Genomic DNA, 19607 nt, shown 5'->3' with positions numbered 1-19607 from the left:
TGATAGACAGATTATAAATGTTTTTTTAAATAAATAAGGGCCCCTTTTACCAAACTGCGGCTAAAAGGGGACTGCACTGGCGTCAACGTGAATTTTGACACATGCTGAGGCCCCCTTTTACCTCTGTGGGTAAAAGGGTAGGTCTTTCTTTTTGTCAGGAAATGGCTGTGCGGCAAGTAAAGCACTTGCTGAGCAGCCATTTTGGGGGGACCCCTTACCGCCACCTATTAAGGGCTCCCATGCTAATCCGGTGGTAACTGGGCAGTGATTACCGCCGGGTACACACTGGTGCTACAAAAAAAAATTTGTAACGTAGATATGACGGTACGCTAGGGGTAGGAAGTGCCGCTGGGCTGCTGCGGTAGCCCGGCGGTATTTCCTGTTTAGTGCGCTGTAAGCCCGCGTTGGGCTTACCGCCACTTTGTAAAAGGGGCCCTAAGTAAATAAAAACTTTTGATGCTGTAGCCCAGTAGAGAATGGAGGATGGTTCCAACTGTGCTCTTCCCATTCTCTCAAGTTTAACAGGAGCTGAGCACAGCAAACATTGAACTTACCTTTAACAGTTTTATTGTGCAGCCTCCCAACATCTTTCTTCAATTAAAATATTGGATTCTTCCCCCCTCCCCCCCAGCAGATGGAGAAGAGCTTAAGTACATCATTCCCTACCTCCAGAGCCAAGTTTTGTGATAAGAGCTATTAAATCATGTGGCTATTATGATAAGAGTAAGCCACACCAACAAGGCATGATGGGAGTAATTCTATAAGAGTGTGCCTTTATACAGTCGTCTACTTTCCTTCAGAGAATACTAGCTAAATGCTGTAAATATATGTGTTATTTATGGTATTCTATAAGATATGGACCGGATTCTATAAAAGGTACTCCAAGTTGAGTGCTCTTTATAGAATAGCGCTTACAGCAAAATTCCCACACCCAAATTTAGATGCTGGCAGGGCTGTCGAGAGACTGAGCCGGGCCCAGGGCAGGGTAACCGCCGCTGGGCCTGGGGCGGAGCCGCCACCACTGCCGCCCCCCAGGATCGCTGTCACTGCCACCCAGCCCCACCCCCCGCCCGCCAGAACTGCAAATACCTTGGCTGGTAGGGATCCAGAGGCCCCACCAGCAGAAGAGGTCTTCCTCCAGCTCTGCTCTTTCCTCTGTCACATTGCCTGCCCCTGCGGCTGCTTTTTCTCTCACGCTGCGCATAGTTAGTTTCAAAACCGAGAATGTGCGGCCTGAGGGGAAAAGCAGCTGCTTGGCAGGCAATGCGGCAGCGTGAAGAGCAGTGCTGGAGGAAGATCTCTTCTGCTGGAAGGGCCTGGGGGGAACCTCTGCCAGCCAAACTAGAGGCCCTGCTGTGTCTTCTCCTCCAGGTCCTCCCCAGGCTCCAAGGAGGGCCAGGCGCCGGAGTTTTCTCTCTCCTGCTTCTGTCGGGACACGATCACCCATCAGGAGTAGGAGAGACAGAAAGACAGAAAGAGACACCGGTGCCGGGCCCCCCTTGGAGGCCGGTGGAATTTTGCCCCCCCCCCCCCCCCCCCCCCGCTCTCCCTGTCGGTGGCCCTGGATGCTGGTATTTAGCTGAAACCTGGTGTAAATGCCAACAATCAACTCTTTGAATTTGGGCACAGGAATGGCACCATTCTATAACAATGCATGCAATTTTTTGGAATACCCCTGCACCACCCTCAAGCCATGTCCTTTTGAGTTGCACAATAGGGGATTTAGGCACACAGAGTTATAGAATAGCGCTCAGGAAGATGAGTGTGCAAATATTTAATAGTGCCAATTAACTGCAATAATTGATTGTTGACATCAATTTATTGCAATTAATTGACTTGATCGGCACCTAAATTTCAGCACCATATATAAAATCCAGGGGTAAGTGTGCAAGATTCACATCCACATTCCGATATGGGTATGCTTATCTGTAAAATCTACAAGTGAGGTGATTAAATTTGCAAATTACGCAAAACTATTCAAAGTTGTTAGAACACACGTAGACTGTGAAAAATTGCAGGAAGACCTTAGCAAACTGGAAGACTGGGCATTCAAATGGCCGATGAAATTTAATGTGGACAAATACAAAGTGATGCACATTGGGAAGAATAACAGCAGAGAGGCTCTTCAGATCCTCACCAGAAAAGATGCCAAGAAAAAGCAGATCCCAGATCAAGGTCCCCAAAATTCTTTTATTAAAAAACACCCAATGTCCACATTTTGCCCACACATGGGCTGCATCAGGGGTACATAAATAAAAACATTCAACAAAAATATAATCATAAATATATAGGGGTCCTTTTACAAAGCTGCGGTAAAAAGTGGCCTGCGGCAGTGTGGGTGTGTGAAATTGCTGCGCACCGAGGTCACTTGTTACCATAGCTGGAATTTCCATTATTTTAATGAAGTCATAAATGGCTGTGCGCTAATAATAATATTGGTGTGGCAATTTATTGCATGAGCCCTTACCGCCAGGTACACCTACACCACACCCCTGCACTAGAAAATAAAAAAATATTCTCTGGCACAGGAAATGCCGAATGGCAAACAAAACTACTGAGGGTGCCTGGGTAGTGCTGTTTTGCTGTGCACTACCCGAACAGTAGCCCTACTGCAGCTTAGTAAAAGGACTACATAATGATTTAAAACTTATAACATATTATTTGGATTCCTCACAATTTATATTTCCACAAATGTAAATCTTAATATATTAACATAAAAACATCAATAGTCATGCAGTTAAAATGTAACACACAAAACTATTAAACATTAATTCCCCTGTACGACATTGTCGACACAGCCCATTAATAGTGAATGGACTGTGTCAGCATTAGCGCACAGCAGCCATGCTAGCAGCTTAGTAAACTGGGGGGGGGGGGGGAGTAAGGTAGAACAGAAAATGTTTTTATGTCAAATATTTTTTATTGTCATCACAATCAAAGATACAAATTCAACCAAATTTACACATTCCAGGTTGCATCAAAAAATACACATTTAAAATTGACAATTTTTCAAGGAACGGCCCCCCCCCCTCATTAAATCCAGATACTTCCATAAACCACATGGGTAGGTAACCCTATACCAACTAGATGGTCAAACTGTTCAGAAATGGAAAACGAACTCTGGGTGGATAGGTCTGCAAATATGGGGTCTGAATTGTAACAAAACGTTTTCTAGGTTTCACACAACACTCCTCCACTGTTAAATGCTCCATAGTAAGTAATTCATGCATAAGATTCTTCCATTGTGTCAAAGTAGGGGGAGCTAGATAAATCCATTGTAACAATATAGAGCATTTGGCCATCAGGACTCCCTTATGCAGAAAAAGTATAATTTTACGAGTACTCTCAACAACCCCAGTGATATCATTCAAAATACACATTTACGGTGTAGCTTCCCACACTGCCAATAAACTGTACTCAGAAATGTCCAAATCCTGTGCCAGAAATAGATGGGCAATCCCAAACAACATGTCAATAGGTGGTATCAGGATATCCACATTTCAGACAGGCTCCCGTTGAGGGCATACCTATCTTTTTTGCCCTGGAAGGGTAGATATATATACGTAACAAAAACTTATAATGCAATTCTTGCAGTCGTATACTGCCTGCCAATTTGGGGCTGTCCTTCAAACTCAAAAGCAAACACTCCAGTGTATATTCCCCAAAACAGAACAGAAAATGTTTTTATTTATGCTATTAAGATAGACATAGAGCAGCCACTGCTTGCCCTGGGACTGGTAGCATGGAATGTTGCTACTATTTGTGTTTCTGTCAGGAACTTGTGACCTGGATTGGCCACTGTTGGAAACAGGATACTGGGCTAGATGGACCACTTGTCTGACACAGTATGGCTATTCTTCTGTTCTGTTCTTACGCACAATGTAAGGTATGCACATATTTACAGAAGAGAGCTTTGGCAGAATTTTGCCATTTACGTGCATACCATCACACATATGTGACTACATGCCATTATTTGAAACATTTATACACGTATGTGTGCAGTGCATGAGAACTGGGTGCCCTTTTTGACTGCGCCTTTCCCCTCTCTCTAAATACAGGGGTCTTATTGGGCAGTATTTATGTCACTGCAGAGGAAGAAGAGTGGAACTCAAAGGGTTGGACTGCAATAGAGTTAGAGAAAGAAAGATTGTGACTGTATGTTTGAGACCAAAGAGAAAGAAAAATGTGTGAATGTGTGGAATAGAGAAACATGTGTGTGTGAATGTGAACACATGTATAAGATAAAAGAACAGAGTATGCATGTTTTAGAAAAAACAACCTGTTATAGGCAGGAATGCAAAAGCACTTCCTTTAAGGAGACCTTCAGTCCTAACCCGGCATTGATCAGGCAGGACACATATCATTTATTCCGACAAGACCTAACCCACAGGCTGCCAATCCCAATTGTTTCCTGTAAAATTCAATAACTCTTCTTCCTTACGTAATTCTCTTCCCTAGGGGCTCGCTCTTCACTGAAATCTAAAACCTGCCTTCTGTTTCACTGCTTAATTGCAAATAACAAGAAGGGGTGCACGGTGAAGTGTACCCAGGCCTGTGCCAATAAAGGATATAGACAAAGCTATAAAACAGGGTGAGGGGGGAGGATGGGGGCGGATGAGGCTTTTTTTTTTTTATCTATCTCAGCCACAGGAAAACTGGTGAAAACAGGGATGGGTGGAGCAGGGCTGCTTGGATTTGGAGTACCAGCTCCAGTTCAGCACTGTTTATTTCAACAACAGAAAAGCGAAGGATTGTGAGTGAGACTGGGGAGCCAAAGGTTTAGTTTGCTAGAGCTGGAGGCAGACATTTTTCCCAATGCCTTAACAGTTTTCTGCACAATACAGTCCTGAGTCTCCTGTATTTACATGTAAGCTTTTACTGCTGCCCATCTGTCTTCTGCACTAGGAGAGAGCAGCAAGTGAAGCAGTAGAGAGTGGAGACAGCCCTAAGGAAAAGGATTTCTAAAGAGGTGAAAGCAAAAAAAGGATCTCCAAATTTGACTTGTTTTTATTTTATTTTTGCCCAATAGGTGTGACCTGGATCTATATAAGGGAAGGTGGAAAAATAAAAGGCAAATCAGAGAAGTACAAGGATTGTAGATCTTCAGCTGTACCTAGCAGCATCACCATGGCAACTGGGAAATACAATTAAAAAGGCAAGTGAGGCAGAAGCGGAGCAGATGAGAATGTCGTTCCTTGCCTTTGGACAGAAGGAAGTGAAATAATTATGCAGAGAAGAAAAAGATATTTGACAGATCCGGTCTCACAGTGGAGAAGGGAAGTGTTCTTTTATTAAGGAGAGTGTGCCAATATCTACCTCCAAGATAGGGGCGTGCCATGAGAGTTGCTGAGACCATCTGCTTTGAGTTGTTGTATTGCTTGATTTTACTCACCTAGGAGGACTGAACTAGTTGGTACTGCCCTTATTGGCCTATCAGGTATTGGATCATACTACTTTTTATTTCACAGGGTACACCTGGCACAAAGACTGAAAGTCACTGAATCTCTCTTGCTGAGACAGGGAGAGAGAACAAATCACTGCCTCTCCAGCTACAGTCTGCTGTACCATGGGATGTAGGCAAAGCTCTGAGGAGAAAGAGGCAGCACGGCGCTCCCGCAGGATTGATCGCCACCTGCGCTCAGAAAGCCAGCGCCAGCGCCGTGAGATCAAACTCCTGCTCCTGGGCACAAGCAACTCTGGAAAGAGCACCATTGTAAAGCAGATGAAAATCATCCACAGTGGTGGTTTCAACCTAGAGGCCTGTAAGGAGTACAAGCCCCTCATTATTTACAATGCTATTGATTCATTGACACGTATCATCCGTGCCCTGGCCACTCTTAAGATTGAATTCCATAATCCTGACAGGGCTTATGATGCTGTGCAACTGTTTGCCTTGACTGGCCCTGCTGAAAGCAAAGGAGAGATTACCCCAGAGCTTCTGGGGGTCATGAAAAGGCTATGGTCAGATCCTGGAGTGCAAGAGTGCTTTTGTCGCTCTAATGAATACCACCTGGAGGACAATGCTGCTTATTATCTGAATGACCTGGAACGAATTGCTGCACTAGATTATATCCCCACTGTAGAGGATATCTTGCGCTCCCGGGACATGACTACAGGTATTGTGGAGAACAAGTTTACCTTCAAGGAATTAACCTTCAAAATGGTGGATGTGGGTGGGCAGCGATCTGAGCGTAAAAAGTGGATCCACTGTTTTGAAGGTGTTACAGCAATAATCTTCTGTGTGGAGTTGAGTGGCTATGATCTGAAATTATATGAAGACAACCAAACGGTGAGTGCAGTAAACTTCTCTCTTTACTGTTCTTATGTGGTAGCAATATTGTTTTTATGCATCTGCAAGCTTTGTAGTCTGCTGGTACCAACATCCCATGGTTTGCAGTAGCAAAGGTCCTATTTCCCTTTCCTGACAAAACAAGGGATGAAGAAAGTAAACCACACTATGACACGCCATGAAATAGCTGGGTTTGTACCTGCAGATTGGTGGTGTGCAGACACAGTCCACCAAGCCATGGGCTCCAGGAGGCCAGAAATGTAGACAACAGCCTCACTAGTTATGGCAGCTGTTTAGATTATTATTAAGCTTGATGAAAAGACATGGCACAGGGATCTGGATTCTGGATGAACTAGGGGATCTTGTCTCTTCACAAAAATAACTAGAAATCCTAAATGAAACCTCTGAGACTGAATATTTAGGCAACTGTTGCACTAGACTGAGATGACATTATTTAACAAGCAGGTTCCAAATATAGTAAATGCCAAAAAGGTCAATATTCAGAGGCACTTATCCAGGCAGGAGCGGATCCTACCCACAATATTGCCACTCACCAGGGCCAGCCACTGATTTTCAGTGGCATTACCTAGATAATCCCACTGAAAATCTTTACTGATCACCCGGCACAATCTGGATATTATTGGGTTAGTCTGGGGACGGAGCCAGAAGTTATCAGTGGTTCCCAGATACCATCTTGTGGCCACTTTATACCAAGATATTCAGCAGCACTTTCAGGGTATGGCCCAGCGCTGAATATCTGGAAATATATATGAACACCAAATCAGTGTTTGAGGTTGATGCTGTCCACGGTGTTTAAATGTTTGGAGAAAGAATTTATAGCAGAAATGCAAGTGCTCACGTAACCAGATCTTTCCAGTTATGCGGGGGACATAGGAGGTCACAGATTTGGGCAATGGTCTTGCTAGTAGGTGCAAACTAGGTGAAGAACCTACCTGAATGCTATCTGCTTAAGATGTCAGTTTACAAATAAGAAAGAAGACACACTGTCCTTATTAAACAGAGATATCTTAGTAGTGGTCACACTACAAGTGCTAATTGGGGTATGTCCTTGCACTGTGGACAGCAATAACAAGGCAGACTGGGATGGGTCAATGTCAATTATTGCTATCATCCAATACTTATAACCAGGTTCACCAACCTGCAGCAATATTTGTATACAGACCGCATACATAGGGCCTATTTCTCCCTTTTTGTGTCTATGAGAAAAATGTGGGAAAATGGCTCCTTGTTACTGATTGACTGGTATTAGGTGCCCTCACAAACTTTCAGCCTTATGCCATTCCCCTCCCCCTCATTAATTTGTAATTCCCTTGACCCTATCAACAATCATATCAACTCAGCATCACCTTCCCCATAATAATTTGGGTAAAATGGTCTATTTGAAACTGCTCACCCTGACTGCCAGTAAAAGGACATCTTGTTTCTTTGAGTTTGTCAGGACCTTGTGAGCAATTCTATAAAGAGAAACATATTTTTAGGGGCCAAGAAGGTGCCTACCTGGTGCCAACTTTGCTTTATAAAATACCAGTGTATCAACACAAATATGTGCATATAATTTAGGCATGACCACTTACACCAGCCATAGAACTGGTATAAATGCATATAGATTGCTGGAAAATGCATGTATAATTTGTCTATAATTTGTGTGTATAACTGTGTGTTCCATCCACAATCTAGCCAGAGTCTGCCCATGTGTATGGCCTCTTTCCAACTATGTGCCATTGCATTTAGGCACCACTTTATAGAATAATGCATAGCCGGCATATTGGCATGCACATGCATCTGTGCACACATAAATTGTATATGCTGGCATTCTGGAATTTTACAGGTGTTCTTGGCATCTAAATATTGGCCCTCTCTTTATAGAATTACCTCCCTATTTTGTTTTCTTTGACTATAACTGCTCTTTGGCATCCCTCAGAAGCTTATTCAATAGATGATTGCCTAGTCCTTTCTAATGGCTGGGTTGGCCCATGATCAATTAATTTATTTATTGGGATACATTATATATTATATTTATTGGGATCTTTATGAAGAGATTCACTCAAGGTGGTATATATAAAGGACATAGGGGCCCTTTAACAAAGCGTCGGTAAGCCCAAACGGAACTACAGCTGGCCCAGTGCAGCTGCCGGTGGTAGTTCTGGCTTGAGTGTGTGCCATTTCCAGCACACCTTGTGTGCCATTTCTGGCGGTAATCGGGCATTGCTGCATGCTGCCCAGTTACTGCTAAGAGCCCTTACCGCCACCTGAATGGGTGGCAGTAAGTGCTCCCTGCCACAAGGCCATGTGGTAAGAGTTATCTTGCCGCACGACCATTTTTGGGGGGCTTTTTACCTGCTATGGTAAAAAGGGCCCTGGCACATGGGAAAAATGGCCCCCGCTGCTACCGCAGGGCCCTTTTCCCTGCATCTTAGTAAAAGGACCCCTAAATTCTATAAATGGCTCCTAAAAAATCAGCACTGAAAAAAGATTTAGTGCTATGCTATTAGCGCTTAAAGTTAGGTGCCATCTATAGAACAGTGCTTAGCATTGGAAACTGCAACTACATTTAGGTGCAACTATTTACACCAATGAAACCTTGGTGTAAATCCCCATGCCTAAATTAGGTGCGGATCCCTGTTATTCTATAATAATGCGCATATAGTGTAGGAATATCCCCAATCTGTCCATGACCCTCCCATTGCCCTAACCTCTTTTTGGACCTCCATGTAAAATTTACGTGTAGATCTCGCACCTTAATTTACGAGCATAAATTTTAATTAAATCCAATTAGCACCAATAATTGCTTGATAAGAAGTCAATTATCTGTGCTACTTGGCTTGTTATTCAATTAAATTGTGTGCGCAAACTGGGCATGTGCCCAAATCTGCATGCACAATATTTAGCAACTTTTATAGAATTTAGGGGAAAACTTACAATTCTTTTAACAGCATAACAGTAGTAAAATGATCAAATATAAGCATAAAATACAGTCAATAAATAACCTCAGAGATGGCAAATTGAATCCTAGTAATGGGAAAAATATGATACAGTTTCAGAAATATAAACATGTAAAACAATTATATAACAGAAACAGAATACAAAAGATAACTACAATAGGCAGCGTGGAAGAACATTCATGGAACATAGATATGATACTCATGATGTCAGTATAATACAAGTGAAACAACTTAATAGGCACATATTACAACATTCAAAAAGATATAATGAAAGATATAGAAAGATATAATGCTAACACTGTTTGTACAATACAATGAATCATATTAATAGATAGCCAAGGGGGTAAGTGCAGTTGAGATACATAGACAATTTATATCTAGAGTTGACAGGGTGTGCAGCAAGCTAGTCCAGGTGTGGAGTGACTAGATAGTCAGTCATCACATGTTATATTTTGTAAATCACAGCAGTAACTTTGGCATGTGGCTGCCACTTTTGATACTTTCAAACGGATCGTGTCCTTTAGTTTGTATTTAATCACCTGGTGATAGTTCTCAGTTACAGTAGCTTGGCTGTGAGTCTCTTATCCTTGGGATAAAGATCGTAAAGGTTTATATTCAAAATATTTGTCTGGGTAACATGAGTTAACTGAACAAATCTTTGTTTTTAAAATTCTCTTTCCTCTGACCAATTTAGGGGCATAGTTATCAATGTGAGCTACCATTAAGACAGACTGTTTTACCATTAAATCATGCTATTTTAGCACAGCTCCCATTTTATGCAAAGAGACCTTGTTACTAGTAAATGGGGTTAACAATAAAATAACATGTCTTAACAGGTGCTCACTTTATTAACTTCCCCCCCTAAATATTACCCAGCCAATGAGTTGGCAGAACAAAAACTTGGGCTGCAAACAAAGAGGCAAAGTTGGAGGGTGCAATAAGAATTTATCTGGGAAGTGCTGAATATCAGTTCCGTCTCACTAAACGTAAATGGTCCTCTCTGAGTGTTGGCATAAGCTGTTCTAAAATTAACTGGATATATTTATCTGGTTGACTTTATCCATTTATATTCAAGGGCAGAGGATTAAGTATTATTAAATTGAGAGAATCTGGTTAACTGGTGATGGTAATAGCTAAGGACAGTTTGGTTGTAGCCATGAAACTCATGGAAAAGCCTTGCATTTCATAGATTTGTCTAACAGAAATAATTACCTTATTACATTTTGGGGGGCAAGTTTCAAATGGATCCTCCACAGAGAAAATTTTCCTAAAAAGGTTCAGAGAAAAGGGGCTATGCCAGTGGCAGGACCATTCCAGCAAAGTATGCACAGGGATTTTATTTTCAACTGTCCACACTTACTTCCTGGCAGGGATTTAGCAACTGGAAACTCTATAGGTACTTATGTGTAAACATGTGCCTGAACCTGTTTATATGTACACAAGAGCCCGGATAAGTGTGGTTTTCTTATGAGTATTTACATGTGTGTAGACATGTGTGGAAAGTTTAAGCATGCATGTGAATTTTGAATGTATTTATTAATGCATGTGCATATGTTTAGATCCTCATGTGAAGGTGGGCTGTTAGATTAGTTCAGTTTTAGTTATGTAATTCACTGCCTTTGTACATGCACATTAATGCACTATGTTTAACTGCACTTGAGAGTCTGTGTGCACTTAAGAATGCTCAAAGAGTGAATATGATTACTCTTCATTATGTATTTATTAGTATTTATTTACTGCTTTTTTGAAGGAATTCACTCAAGACGGTGTACAGCAAGGTTAAGTCAAACGTAAGCAATAGACAACAAATACAACAGTACAAAGGATAGTATAGTATGCTACATTATAATGCCAACATAATACACAATAAAACATTTTAATAGACAGTATAGGGTATAAGTAAAGATGGAAGATATAACTAGTAAGAAAATAAGGGACTAGTTAAAGAGAGTAGCAAATAATCAATCTATAAAATTAATGTGAATTTATTTATTATTATTTATTAACCACCTCTATGAACTGATTTACCCAAGACAGTGTGCAACAGGTATATACCTGGAGAGGCATTTTTGAAAGGACATCCAAGTCAGAATAGTGATGTCCAAGTCAGAACATCCCAAACGGATGTCTATCTCACGTGTATTTTCGAACAGGAAATACATCAAGATTTCCTGTTTGAAAATACATGAGGTGGACATACATACACTGGAAAAGTCCAGCATAAAAATCAATTTTACAAACTGGAATGTCCAAATTATGAAAGGAGTGGGGGGGGGGGGGGGGGGGGTGAGGGGAACAAGAGACATGGACCTTTCCATGGCAGCATTCTTTGAAAATGGTCACACAGACATCCATGCAAAGCAGAGGGGCAGCCTAGTGGTTAGCATAATGGACTGTAAACCAAGGGACTAAGGTTCAAATCCCACTTTAACTCTTTCATTTTGTAATTGTGAATCCTCATGAACAGCAACATACCCTACTGTACTTGAAGTATACCACTTCTATAGCCTTTAGGCTTGCAGGTGGCTTATATATTTAGGTACAATAGATATTTTTCTGTTTCTAGAAAGCTCAAAAACACAAAAAAAAAAGAGTTAAAGTGGGATTTCAACCTGGATCCCTTGGTTTACAGTCCCCAGCACTAACCATTAGGCTACTCCTCAACCTTGCTTCCTACTTTGTTAAGAACCTCCAAGATTGTAAGCTCTTTGAGCAGGGACTGTCTTTCCTCTATGTTTGAGCAGCGCTGCGTACGCCTTGTAGCGCTATAGAAATGCTAAATAGTAGTAGTAGTAGTAGTATCATAGAACCTGGTACAGTAGTATAGCCACAGGTGGGCCCAGGCGGGCAGGGGCCCACCCAGTGACAGCACACATCATTAGTGTAGCTGGTGGGGTCCCCACCAGCTGATGAGTTCCATCTAGAGTTTCCTTCCCTGTCAGTCTCATCCCCGGAGCAATCAGCAGCACATTTTCAGCTGCTGACACCGGCAATCCCCCTCCCCTGCATGCTCAGTTCAGTTGGCACCCCCTCGCATGTGTGCACGAGGTATGCTGGTTGAATTGAGCATGCTTGGGAGCCTGGAGTGGGGCAGTGCTAGTATCGTCGGCTGCAAATGGGCTGCTAACAGATGCAAGGATGAGGCTGCTTGGGATTCTTCAGCTGGCGGGGCCCGTGAATCCCCGCTAGCCAAGGTATTTATTTTTAATGCTGCAGGAGCAGGGCAGGGGCTGGCAAGTGGGAGTAGCAGGCAGAGAAGAAATGCAGGTCATGCACACCCAGTTCACTACCTGGCCCACCCAATAACTGAGGTCTGGCTAAGCTACTGGAGTGGTATCCCCTTCTGGGTTCACATGGGAGGGGGACAGCAGCCACTGGCGGATTAAGGAGTTGTCATGCCTTAATTCCTCCACTGGACAGCTGCTCAATCAGGGCACCTTTTTGTACCCTGGATGTGCTTGAAGCAGGTCTAAATAAGGACATCTTTCTTTTTCAACTTGGACGTTTCTTCCCCTTTGGTAATTGCTGTTGGATGTCTAGATTTCAGATACTCCATAATACCACCCAAAATACGCCTCCATGCTATTTGGACATAATGAAGTGTTGGACATTCCTTTTCTGCCTTTGCAAAATCAGCACAGAAGAATATACAAATAACAGAAATATGATATATGAATGTGCATTTAGATAAATAAGTATCTTTTTATGACTGGAAATCTCAAAACTGCCCTCTGTTGTAAGTGTGCAAGTGTGTGCATACTTCCACAGTGCATACATCTAGCCAGGATAAGATGTGTCCCCGAAGCGTGCTTAGATCAGAGGAAGAAAAGAGCACGTACACATAGGATTTCCAAAAGTATGCATGATATATTACACCAGTGAAACAAGAACAATATTAAGAATAAGAATCAATCCTCATGGACATAACATAAAATATTACATAGAAAAGCAGAAGGCTAGTTCAATAGGTGAATATTTCTCAAAAGGAGCAACATTCCTTTAATGACTCACAGTTCTTCGAGGGAACTTTAGCAGACAAGAACAGAACATATTTGAAAATAGGATGATCAAACACTTAAAAAAACACATAAAGGCTTAATAGGGACATTGGCTTTCTCATCCATTATGAAACATAATAAAATGTTACAGCTGAAAGGGTCCATTCCTTTCCCTTTTGTAAGCTGTAATGATATATGCAGGTAGTGCAAAACCTAGATGACTCTGTACTATTTAACTGAGCTGTTTCTTCACTGACATGATCGATAGAATAAACCTTGAAAGATAGCCACAGCTCTATTAAGTTAGGCCTGTAAATATGTTTCTTGATCCTTATTTATACATATCCAAATGGACTAACATGGCAACCACAATTCTTTTCCCTTCATATCTGTAACTTTCAGTAGATGGTATGCTCTGATTCCATCCTTATTTTTAAACTGTGATCTGTATTTCCCCTACTTCAAATGTAGCTGTTTATCTACATTGTTTTTCTACATAATGAAAAAAGCTCTAGAATTTTGATAAAAAGCTCTCTGTATGTCTGCCTGACCTTAGGCAGCACCTGTTAAAAACCACAGTCTATTAGCTTGATATTGGTCTTTTACTGATGCAGTCCCTGTGGTTAAATCTCCCAACAAAGTGTGACACTAATGCATTCCCAGGGGGCCTTTAATGGGCCACTGAAACCTTCTCAAATGGCTGAAGCCACGCTATTAGTCTTTCATGTCTCACAAGGTACCACCACAAGCATATTCAGATGACTTGGTAAACCACACCCAGTCTCTTTATGCTTTAGTGTTAGTAAACAATGCCCTGCTGTTGACTGGGCAATCAGTTACAGGGTTGTACCTTAGCTAGGGAAAGGGAAAGGAGATGGGATTTGATATACTGCCTTTCTCTGGTTACAATCAAGTGGTTTACATATTATGTACAGATACTTATTTTGTACCCAAGGCAATGGAGGATTAAGTGACTTGCCCAGAGACACAAGGAGCTACAGTGGGAATCAAAGCTGGTTCCCCTGGTTATCAGGCCATTCCACTAACCATTAGGTCACTCTCACAAGTACTACAGTCCACTTCTACTGCTACTATATGTAACCCTGGTCTCAGCACAGTCCAGGCACCAGCTGGTTCATCGCGGGTCAGGGGCACCCGAGACCAGGGCCACAGAGAAATCACACAATCCTTCTTCCAAAGCACTGCTGCTTTTCTAGTCACACACACTGAGCTGGGCATGGGCCAGGGCTGGATAAAGATCCGGAAGGCCATAGGGTTTTGAGCTGGGGCTTTATTTCTCTTTATTCTGCTCTCTTTCCTTTACCAGTCTGGAAGTAAATATTTATTTATTACATTTGTACCCCGCGCTTTCCCACTCAAAGCAGGTTCAATGCGGCTTACATAGTAACTGGGATTACAAAGTATTGGTGGAGAGACATAAGTTGAGTATTATCGGAGTAATGAAATAGGAATGTAGAAATGCAGGGATGAGGGGAGTAGGAGAAGTATGAGCAAGGGTAAGTGAGCAATTGGAGGGTAGATGAGGCGGAGGGGAATGGGCAAGAGTGAAGGGAGTAGGAGAGGTGTGAGTAAGGGTAGGTGAGCATTGGGGGAGGGGTCGATGAGGTGAAAGGGGATACAACAGGGGATAAGCAGGGGAAAATGAGGCGGGAGATGTAGTCTAGGTTGTTGTCATTGTCTCCTGGATATGTGATGAATAGATGGGTTTGTGGGAATTAATCTGGATTATTTGGGGAGGCTTGCCTGAACAAATGGGTTTTTAGTGATTTCCGTAAGGGCAGATGGTCACTGAGTGATCGGATTGGTCTGGGGAGGGCATTCCAGAGTTGGCTGCCTAAGAAGGAGAAGTTGGATCCATAATAGGTTTTGTACTTGAGTCCTTTGCAATTCACTCTAACTCAAAGAAAAGACTCCAGCCCAAAGTTTTATGCAAACAAACAGAACTTTACTGAAGATTCTGTAACAGGCAGTTCAAATCCTTCCTGAAACAATTTGTAATCCAGTTTGATATCAGATGCAAACTATACATCCAGAGCCAAACTCAGGGATATTGTGTATCTTCGTAAATATAAAAACAAAAGAACAAGAAGATACATGAAACTGAACTAAGTGTTTTTCAAAAATGGGAGGAAAAGACTTCAGACACTCATACAGTGCAATTTTTGCACAATATTACTGAGGAGCTTCTTTACAAGTCTAAAAAACCTCCCCTTCAACTTTATTTTAAATCAATTATTTCTTTATATTTTCATGCAGCTTAAAAAACACTTTCATATAGAATACCACTTATCTGGCAATAACTGTGCTCAACAGAGCACTGCCGTTTCACAAATAAGCTTCATCGGGAGCAACAACAGCTGTGGACTTCTTTAAATCTTATAATAAAGAAAAATTATTCAACTACAGCATCAGAGCCCCAGGACAGGAAGATATTGCTACCTAGAAAAAATATATATAGTAAGTTTACCTTAATCAAGCAGCTTAAGCTGTACATTGAACTTCTGTGTTCTCACCACTGCTAAACAAACCTTTTCAAAATGGCGCCCACATTATATGTCAGACACCATCAGGAGAAGAGCCAGCTAAAAACACTCCTTCCCTCTGGTTTGTTACTAGTCTTTAAAATAATTATATACAACCTTTCCAGTCTATGTTGACATTCAGCCCATTGGGAGTTGAAGAACTCAATTTAAAGATCCAGCGCTGTTCCAAACAATTACATTTTTTTTCTTATGCCGTCCTTCACTTGATCAATCACATAAGAAGAAAGATCATCAGATTTACAGCCAGTACTAATACAATGGTATTTCTTAGTATATTCTTAAATACAATTTATAATACTACAGTCTGTATATATTTACTGTTCCTCCTGTCCATACCCATTCTTTCTGGGTGAAACAACCTAAGGCTGTGCCTGCAGGACTTGTGCAGTAAGCAGATCTTCCTTTGGATCAGACCTCCCTGTCTGTCCAAGCTCCTCCAAAGGACTACTTCTCTGGGCTAACAGCTCTTCACTATTCTTGCTCTCAGTCTGGGATCCCTTATTTCCCACCTGGAGCATTCCTCCATGCTTTACTTGCAGAAACCTTCTCCTTGGCCAGCCTTAGTTTCTTGAACCCATCCAGGACACCCCCCCTCTTCTCAAGGGTCCCAGCAGGGGTACATGCAACCAAAGACCTCATGCAAACCCCAACACTAACATTTATTAACTCCAAACTCCTCCCCTACTGTCATTCAACAACCAGAAACATTTCCCTCTGTTATTTACCCAGGAACCCACCCCCTTGGGCTGGATTCTTTACCAAACACAACCTCAGAGGCAGATGCTCAAAACTCCGGCACTGTTCTGAACAGCACCAGAAAAATACTGTTGGATCAGTGCAGCAAAAGAACTACCTAATGATCAATGCTAATGAGATGCAAATTCAGGCACGTTCATAGTGTTGAGCATTAGGGAGTTCGGCAGTAGGGTAGTGTCTGGCACATGCGCTCAAGAGTTGTGTGTTAAGTACAGCTCTTGAGCGCATGCCCAGAATGCCAGAGGGGGGGGGGGGAGGAAGGAGTAGGAAGAGGTGCCGGTTGCCCAGCTCGAGAGTAAGGCAAGCCTGCTTTCTCACAAAGATTTCCGATACCACTGCTTTCCAAAAACTCCAGCCATCCACGGTTAGCAAGAACAGCATCGGCGTGTCTATTGCAATATGTGGCAGTATCAAAGTCTAAAATCCTGGCCACTAGGTTTTATTTTCTTCAGCAGAGAGCCATAAGCAAACAGTGAGAAGGTGTTCCAGAGAAGAAGGGTCTTATAAGAGAAATCTCATTTCCTTGTCTCACAAACAATAACATGCAGAGCTTCTCATGCCTCAGACACCCTAACGCCAGCTTCGAGTTGGCATATAGTTTGTAGCAGTATGGCTGCCCCTCTTCCCTACACTGTTCTTTGTACATCACAGGGAATAGGAGATGACCACCATTTACATGTTCTAGCATTCATTAGCATGCCATTTACATTGTCCCTTCCCACAGTGAGGGCCTCTGAGCATGCTGCGCAGATAAATGCGGACACTAGTCCGGCACTAATGGCCTCTAGAACTTGCATTTACTTCTGGGGCCTCAGAGTCCTCCCCTCAGTAACTCTGGAAAGTTCTCTCATGATCTTTAGTAATCCCCATTATAATAGGGGATTACAATAATTATATAGAAAGATGGCAGATAGGGGAGGGGGAGAGTGAATGGGACTTGATATACTGCATTTCTGTAGTTTTTACAACTACACTCAAAGCAGTTTACATAGTATATACAGGTACTGGAGCAATGGAGGGTTAAATGACTTGCCCAGAGTCACAAGGAGCTGCAGTAGGAATCGAACCCAGTTCCCCAGGATCAAAGTCTGCTGTACTAACCACTAGGCTACTCCTCCACACAGATAAGGTCTGTCAGGCCCATTCAGTCTACCCAGTGTACTTCCTGGTGCCCCACCTTAGACATCTGCTGATCCCTGGCTATTTCTTCATTTCCCCACCACAGAGGGTCATTTGTGATTATCCCTGGGCTTGACCTCTTCCACTGAGTAGGGACTAGTGGGAGTTCCATTTCTTGTTCTTCAAATTTAGCTATTTATTCATATCATCTTCTTGCTTAATGGGATACACTACAGGATTTTCATTAAAGGGCTCTCTTTCCCTTCCTCTGGCATAAATATGCTTAGGTCCCTAAATTTGGTGCACACATTATACCATTTTGGTAGCCTCTCTCTGGATCACCTCCATGCGGTCTGTATCTGTGGCTTTCAAAACAGGTCACAGTATTCCAGGTGAAGTCCTGTATTATATATTTATTTATTTTTTACATTTGTATTATCCCACATTTTCCCACCTATTTGTAGGTTCAATGTGGCTTACATAGTTCCAGAGAGGCGTTTGCAGACTCCGGTGAAAACAAATACAAAGTGATGTTGTGATAAGATAAAGTTCATGTGGCACAGCCACATTAGAGAATCGTCTAACGGAAGAGTTGGGTTTTGTCCATTACGTACTTGGGCATTAGTGCCTCCTTTTTCTGCCAGTTGTTATGCTTCTTCCTCTGGCTCTGGTCACTGCCTAATCACACAATTTTGCTACCTTCAGATTATTTATTTAAAACATTTGTATTACACCTATAATCCAACTAAAAAAATAACAAATACATCAAAATCACACCTCACCTCCATTGTGTGTTTCACATTCAGATTTTTTATTCCTAAAATGCATGACACATCACTTTTTTGCACTGAAACATATGTGCCAGTCATCTGATCATTTCTTACGTTTTCTTAAATCACTCTCAGCTTGTCTACTCCTCGTTGGTTGCATCTGTAAAATAACTTTTTTTTTTTTACTAATCCCATCTTAATGTTGCTTACAAAGATATTGAAAAAAAGTGGACTCCTTTTATCACCACCCTGTGTTGTCTACTAATCAGTTTCTAATCCAGTCAACTACTTCAGGGCCCATCCGTAGACTGTTTAGTATATTTATGAATCTCTCTTGGGGAAATGTCTCCAAATGAGTTTTGCATATACCATAACAATAATGAATCCCATTCCTAAGCCAGGGTATGTGAAATATGATCTAAAACTCTCAAATTTACTGCTAACACTAAGTCTTTAGCACTCAAAAAAATGAAAATATTTCTGTATCTTTCTGGAACATTTTTTTTGTCTCTAACTGTATTTCTTGGTACTTGAGGATCTTCATTCTCTTTGCATAATTCACAAAATGATCCATTGGGACCAACAAAATCAATGGGGCAATGGAGTAGAGGAGTGGCCTAGTGATTAAGGTGGTGGACTCTGGTCCTGAGGAACTGAGTTCAATTCCCACTTCAGGCACAGGCAGCTCCTTGTAACTCTGGGCAAGTCACTTAACCCTCCATTGCCCCAAGTACAAATAAGTACCTGTATATAATATGAAAGCCACATTGAGCTTGCCATGAGTGGGAAAGCGCAGGGTACAAATGTAACAAAAAAAATGCTGTTCTGGTGTTTTTCTCTTTTGCCACTATGTCTGGATTCCCTGCATCCATCCAGCTTTTTATTGGTTGAAATGGGGATGTCCCAAGTGATCATAATCTCTTCATTCTCCATAATTCTCTTAGGGTCGTGATCCTAGTGCTTTTCTGGTACAGCAATATTGTAATGTTTACAAAGTTTCCAATGGATGAGACTTGCCACCTTATTGTGCCTTTATGTATAGAAATGTTCTGCCTTCAGAACTTAATAGCCAGCTATAAGTAACTGTTTCCAGCTCTTTCGTACAGCTGGTGTCTTTTGTCAAGATCTTTGTTCTTCATCCTAGACAA

The 19607-nt window shown here is 42.0% G+C and overlaps 2 protein-coding genes across 2 annotated transcripts in view; one reads left to right on the top strand and one right to left on the bottom strand.

Annotated features, from left to right (window-relative positions):
• Positions 1 to 19607, bottom strand: part of RSPH14 (radial spoke head 14 homolog) — a 190270-nt gene that overhangs the window by 36251 nt on the left and 134412 nt on the right. The gene's annotated exons all lie outside the window — the stretch shown is intronic.
• Positions 5567 to 19607, top strand: part of GNAZ (G protein subunit alpha z) — a 127174-nt gene continuing 113133 nt past the window's right edge. The window contains exon 1 of the mRNA XM_030218007.1: positions 5567 to 6289. Coding sequence (XP_030073867.1) covers positions 5567 to 6289 — 723 coding nt within the window. The remainder of the gene's footprint in view (positions 6290 to 19607) is intronic.

The sequence above is a fragment of the Microcaecilia unicolor genome, chromosome 11, assembly GCF_901765095.1.
Source record: "Microcaecilia unicolor chromosome 11, aMicUni1.1, whole genome shotgun sequence".
NCBI classification, from domain to species: Eukaryota; Metazoa; Chordata; class Amphibia; order Gymnophiona; family Siphonopidae; genus Microcaecilia; species Microcaecilia unicolor.
This window is presented reverse-complemented; position numbering and strand designations above follow the sequence as displayed.